The sequence below is a fragment of the Calonectris borealis genome, chromosome 32 (genome assembly GCF_964195595.1).
Source record: "Calonectris borealis chromosome 32, bCalBor7.hap1.2, whole genome shotgun sequence".
NCBI lineage: Eukaryota > Metazoa > Chordata > Aves > Procellariiformes > Procellariidae > Calonectris > Calonectris borealis.
Window position 1 is genome coordinate 914149 of NC_134343.1, and position 6362 is coordinate 920510.

At 64.2% G+C, this 6362-nt stretch overlaps 1 protein-coding gene across 1 annotated transcript; it reads right to left on the reverse strand.

Annotated features, from left to right (window-relative positions):
- Positions 1-292: 292 nt before the first annotated feature.
- Positions 293-2205, reverse strand: HIPK4 (homeodomain interacting protein kinase 4). The gene is made up of 2 exons (XM_075134347.1): positions 754-2205; positions 293-439 (listed from the first exon to the last, which is right to left on the reverse strand). The coding sequence occupies exons 1-2, from the start codon at positions 2203-2205 to the stop codon at positions 293-295; spliced, it is 1599 nt and encodes a 532-aa protein (XP_074990448.1).
- Positions 2206-6362: the final 4157 nt, after the last annotated feature.

Below are 6362 nucleotides of genomic sequence, written 5' to 3' on the forward strand. Positions count from 1 at the left end.
TAATGCCATGCCCGCACCGGGAGGGAAGCCGGGACGCCCCTTGAGTCCCGGCGGTGCCAAACCCATCCAGGCAGAGTCACATGAAATACTCGGCAAACCGTTTATTGTGGGATCATTGCAAGAACCAGTGCCGGCACATCCAGCACAGCACATCCTGGTGCATCCCCGGCTACGTTATCCTCTACCGGCACGGAGCCGGGTTTTGCCAGTCGGGCTGACTCAAGATGAGGAAGAGGAAGGTCTTTGGTGAGCTCTCGGCTGCCAGGGTGTTTGCCAGGGTTGCCGCGGTGGCTCAGTGGTGCTGTCGGTGTTGCCGGCTCTGTGCCGGGAGGAGCGTGCCGGGTGCAGCGGGGGGGTCCCACCCCGGCCCCCGCAGCCCGTCCTCGGGGACGGGAATGGGACGTGGGGGCTTGGGGTTGTGCTGCGTCACCGGAGCTCTCTGTGGCGGGGAGAAGCATGGGGAGGGGGTGAGCGGCACCCGAGCACCCTGGGACCCCGAGCACCCATGACACGGGGCGCCAGGGGACATGGAGCACCAGGGACCCCCAAGCACTCATGGCATGGGGGCACCAGGGACCTCAAGCACCCGTGATGCGGGGCACCAGGGGACATGGGGCACCAGGGACCCTGAGTGTCCAGGGACCCGGAGCACCTGGGGGACACAAAGCACCCAAGGGACCCCAAGCACCCAGAACCCCCCCCATGCCCAGGAGCCCTCGGTCCCCATGCGAGCCCCCCACCCTCTGGCCATACCTTGGTGTGGGGCGAGGGGTACAGTCTTCCAGGCAGGTTCTGCTCCGTGGTGCCACCAAAGACCATGCCGCCATCACGGTGGCTGCGCTGCTCCCCTCTGCCGGGGGACCCTAGCACAATCAAGTTACCAGCAGTGGGCTCCGTCTTGGGACGCTGGTGATGCTGGCGGTGCCGGGTGCCGTAGTGGGTGGGGATGGGGGCTTGGCAGATGTCCTGCTGGCTCTTGTCACCGATGTCCCCAACCGGCTCAGCCAGGCTAAGCCCATCCATCTGGGCTGTGGCCTTCTGGACGCTGCACCGGCCAGCGGGGATGAAGGCACCTTTCTCCATGCCAAAGAAGACCTCAGCCATACCGCCATCCTTACGGGATGCCCTCAAGTCCTCTTGGCAGAGCTGGTAGTACCGGGTGGCCTCAAAGCTGGACTTCACCTGCTGCAAGGAGATGAAGGGATGCTTGAGGGCGGCGCTGGGCACGATCCTCTCGTGCGAGTCCCAGGTGAGCATCCTCTTGACCAACTCCACCATCCCGTGCAGGTCACAGCGCTCGGCCAGCGCCTCCCGGCTGGGATAAGACACCGGGCAGATGTTCACCGCTGCCAACTGATCCAGCGAGGAGAAGACATACTTCCTCCTCTCTGTTGGCTTCGCCATCTCCTCGCCTGGTGGTTTGAGCTGCCAGGAACCGGTGGGATGTGGCACCCGTCGGAAGAAGGACCATGTCTTCCGGGCAGCGCAGAGCAACTCGCCCCGTGGTAGCCCCAAGGTGGAGCAGATGTAGCGGACCTGGTCGTACTCGTTGGCTCCGGGGTAGAGCGGCCAACCCAAGTGAAGCTCGGCCACCACGCAACCCAAAGACCAGACGTCTACCTTCTCACAGAAGGGCAACCCCAACAAGATCTCCGGTGCCCGGTAGAAGCGGGATTGGATGTAGGGGTCCTTGACGTGGCGGACCTCAGTGAAGATGCTGGCTGAGCCAAAGTCGATGAGCTTGACGCGGAAAGGATAGCGCGCGTGGTCCACCAGCATGATGTTCTCTGGCTTGAGATCGGCGTGGATGATGGAGAGCTCCTTCAGCTTGACCAACGCCGCCAGCACCTGCATCGTGATGGTACGGATGTGCCGGATGGGCAATGGCGAGAAGTTGTTCTGCTTTTGGAAGTCAAAGAGGTTTTGCTCCAGCAGCTCGAAGACCAGGTAGGTACAGGCACCATCACCGAAGGACTCGAGGAAACGAACGACATGCGACTCTTCTGTGTCCACCTCCCGCAAGGCCTGCAGCAGCCTCAGCTCATTCTTCGCCACCCGGCCATGGTGGCCTTCATTCTTCAGGATCTTGATGGCTACCATCTCCCCTGTGCTCCTCCGCCAGCCCTGGGTAACCTCCCCAAAGGTCCCCTTCCCCATCGTGGCCATCATGTCGTAGCGCTCAGCACCCACCACCAGCGTCCCCATGGTGGGTTGGTTCCTTACCAGGGCCTTGGGACCCCCCACTCAGCACCCAACAGGGGCTCAGGACACCCAACTGCCCCAACCTGGCCCCCAGCAGTGCTGCCGGTTCCGGCATTGCCGTGACGACACCTTCTGTTGCTGACGTCGTCCCCAGAAGCAACCGCTCTCCTGCGCAAGGGACTGCAGCCCAGGTGGAGGAACTCCCCAAAACCCAGCCCTGGTCCCCCCAAATCCATCCCCAAACCCCAAAACCCATCCCAGCCCCCCAAAACCCAGCCCCAGCCCCCCCAACCCCATTCCTGATCCTCTGAAACCCATCCCCAATCCCCCAAAACCCATCCCCAGCCCAACATAACCCATCGCAGCCCCTTGAAACCCATCCCTGGTCCCCTAAAGCCCATCCCAGCCCCCCAAAACTCAGCCCCAGCCCCCCCAAATCCATTCCTGATCCTCTGAAACCCATTCCCAGTCACACAAAACCCATCCCCAGCCCAACATAACCCATTGCAGTCCCCTAAAGCCCATCCCAGCCCCCCAAAACCCATTTCCAGCCACAGAAAACCCATCCCTGGTCCTCCCAAACCCATTCCCAGACCCCACAGATGGGCTCAGGGCTTTTTTGGGGGTTAACATTTATTCCGGCCGAGCCAAGAGCAAGGGGCCAGGGGGGTTGATGCTGCCATCCCCCCTGGCCCTGGTTAATATTAACACCTGGAAAATGGGCAAAAAAGCTTCAAACACCCCCCAAAAAAAGCTGGATTAGGAATTTTTTTTGGGGAAAAGGGTTAAAGAGGGTCTGGGGGAGCAAGTGATGCTCCACCACCCCATCACCATTTCAGGGGGTCCCCGAAGACCCCCATGCTCGGGGGGGGGTTCACCGCTCACCGCAGGGTTGGGGGCTCAGCGCCAGCTTAGGCAGCTGAAATTTAGGGGTCCCCTCACCCCCGAACCCCCCCAAATTGAAGCGTGGGGTAACTTCCGTCATCACCGGCCGCTGGTTGAATTCGGGGTCCCCAGGGGAGAGCTCAACATTGGGTAAGCGCATCTTGCCCCCCTTGGGTTGGGTTATGGGGGGCTCCATCGGGGACCCCCCGGGGGAGAAGCCCACCCTGGGCACCCACCGCCGTCGCCGGGCCTTGCCCTCCGCTTCCCCGTTGATGTGGGGATGGGGGTCCACCACCCGGTTGTCTTCTCCTTTCTCCTTTGGCTTCACCAACACCAACACCGCCTTCTTCACGCTGCCCATCCTCATCCTCCCCTCACCTTCCAACCCGCTCCCGGCAAAACCTGCGCCGAATTTTGGCAATTTGACCCTAGACTGGCGTCCTGGTGCTGTATCCTTCCTGGTGGCCTCCTCCATCCCATCCATCCCCGGTGGTGCCAACTCCAACACTGGCACCTTCAATGCCGGCACGCCGGTGGGTTTCGGTATCTTCCGGCTTACTGGATCCTCCAGTTGTTTTGCTGGCATGGTGAAACCCACGGCGGGAACGGTGAACCGGGGGGTGAACGGTTGCACCCCCTCATCACCCATTGCCCCCCTGGTTTTCAGCTTCAACCGGATCATGCCGGGAGACTCCGGCATCTTCCTTCCTGCTGTGCCAGTGCTCAAGCTCTCGGCGCTTCCCCCGCGTCTCATCATTTTGGAGTCCCCCCCAATGCGGATATCGGGGCTGGATCCCCCAAATTTCGGCAACTTCACCCCCCCGCCCAGCTCCGGCCCGGCGGGAAGTTTAGGCAACGACGGCACGCGCCGGCTGCCCGTTGGCAGAACGATGCCCACCCATGGTACCCGAAGCCGGGGGGTCCCAGGGGACCCCAGTTCCGCTGACCTCCCATCGTGCCCCCCTGACCCCCCGATTCCCAACCGTGGCAGCTTCATCACTGCGCTGGCATCCTGGGGACCCTCCTCACCGCCAGCACCCTTGTCCGCATCCTTGACACCAAAAGGTGCCAGAGATAATTTGGGGACCTTCAGCTTGACCCCAGCACCGGTGGTACCAACTGTCCCCAAGGCCAGGTCTAAGGCCGCTGTGGGACCGGTGACGGCAATGCTGGGTGGCGCTGGCGCGGCTGTGCCGCGGGACACCAGGGGATACTCGTTGCCGTCGCCGCCCATTTTGAGCTTGGCGAGAGACAACCCGAACCGCGGCAGGGTGAATTTGGGGGGTTTGGGTTTGGCGCCGGTTGCCGGCACGTCCCCGGTGAGCCGTGCCGGGGTGGCGATTTCCACCGCTGGCAGCGGTGCCGTGGGCTCCAGCTCCAGGCTGAGCTTTCGGAGCCCTTTGGCAAACCTGGCTGCCACGTCCGGCATCACTGCGGCATCTCCCTCATCCGGCACCATGGCAGCGCCGGCACCCGCTGGCAACGCCAAACCTACACCAACACGCGGCACGGCGATATCAATGGACGGCACCACCGCTGCCGGGAAGGTCAACCGAGCCGGTGCTGCCGGAGGCGACTCTGACCGCCGTGCCGGCAGCTTCACCTCCAACTGCGGTTGCCCACCAGCGATGGCTGGCTCTGGTTTGGGCATGCCGAGCTCAGGGACCAGCTCCACGGCGGTGCTGGGGATGGCGATAGTGATGGAGGGGACACGGATGCTGGCAAACCCCCCTCGCGTGCCAGCATCCCCCTCCTCATCCTCTACTGGGGCCGTGCCGGAACTCGACACCTTGGTTTTCGGCACCGGGCTCCCCCTCCCCTTACGGCTGCTGCCGGGGGTGTCTCCCTCCCCCGGCTTGATTTGGGGTTGATTCACGGTTGTGTCGGGCTCCAGCATCGCCGCTGGCAGTGGCAATGCTGGCACGGCCATCTCCAACTGCGGCAGCCGTAATGCTGGCTCCTTGGCTTGAGGGGCGGCCGGCGGTGCCGCGCCAGCGAGGCTCAGCCCCACGGTGACTTTGGGTGCTGCCACCTCCACGGCTGGTAACCGGGTGCCGGTGCCCGCCAGCACCTCAGCGGCAATGCCAGGAACCTCCGGTTTCACTGGCGGCTCCTCCATCACTGGTATTTTGCCGGCTGCCGCTTCCTTCACTGTTAACCGGGACGGCGTTGCACGCGGCCGCTTGGGCTCTGCCACCGTCGGCGGCACTGCAGTGGCTGCAGCTGTGGGTGCCGGTTCAGCAATGATCTGGCTCTTCACCAGCTTGGGGAGCTTGGGAAGGGCAAACTCCACGGCCACAGTGCCCGCGGGTGCCGCGCTCACTGTGCCGGGTGCTGGTGGCGGCTTCTTGGAGGGTGTCAGGATCGGGATGCTCTGGGTGAGGGGGGGGAGATGGGACCTGGCACCCACCGCACCCAGGCGTGCACCCATAGGGACCCCAAGCACCTGGCATCCACGGTGCTGCATCCGTAGGGACCCCCGAGCATCCCGCCTCCCTGTCCCGCATCCATAGGGACCCCCGAGCATCCCGCCTCCCTGTCCCGCATCCATAGGGACCCCCGAGCATCCCGCCTCCCTGTCCCGCATCCATAGGGACCCCCGAGCATCCCGCCTCCCTGTCCCGCATCCATAGGGACCCCCGAGCATCCCGCCTCCCTGTCCCGCATCCATAGGGACCCCGAGCATCCCGCCTCCCTGTCCCGCATCCATAGGGACCCCCGAGCATCCCGCCTCCCTGTCCCGCATCCATAGGGACCCCCGAGCATCCCGCCTCCCTGTCCCGCATCCATAGGGACCCCGAGCATCCCGCCTCCCTGTCCCGCATCCATAGGGACCCCCGAGCATCCCGCCTCCCTGTCCCGCATCCATAGGGACCCCCGAGCATCCCGCCTCCCTGTCCCGCATCCATAGGGACCCCGAGCATCCCGTCTCCCTGTCCCGCATCCATAGGGACCCCGAGCATCCCGCCTCCCTGTCCCGCATCCATAGGGACCCCGAGCATCCCGCCTCCCTGTCCCGCATCCATAGGGACCCCGAGCATCCCGCCTCCCTGTCCCGCATCCATAGGGACCCCGAGCATCCCGCCTCCCTGTCCCGCATCCATAGGGACCCCGAGCATCCCGCCTCCCTGTCCCGCATCCATAGGGACCCCGAGCATCCCGCCTCCCTGTCCCGCATCCATAGGGACCCCGAGCATCCCGCCTCCCTGTCCCGCATCCATAGGGACCCCGAGCATCCCGCCTCCCTGTCCCGCATCCATAGGGACCCCGAGCAT

Coding starts and splice junctions, on each gene's coding strand:
- HIPK4 (XM_075134347.1), bottom strand. CDS start 2,205: ATGGGGACGCTGGTGGTGGGTGCTGAGCGCTACGACATGATGGCCACG. Junction 440..753: donor ACCCCTCGCCCCACACCAAG/GTATGGCCAGAG, acceptor TCCCCGCCACAG/AGAGCTCCGGTGACGCAGCA.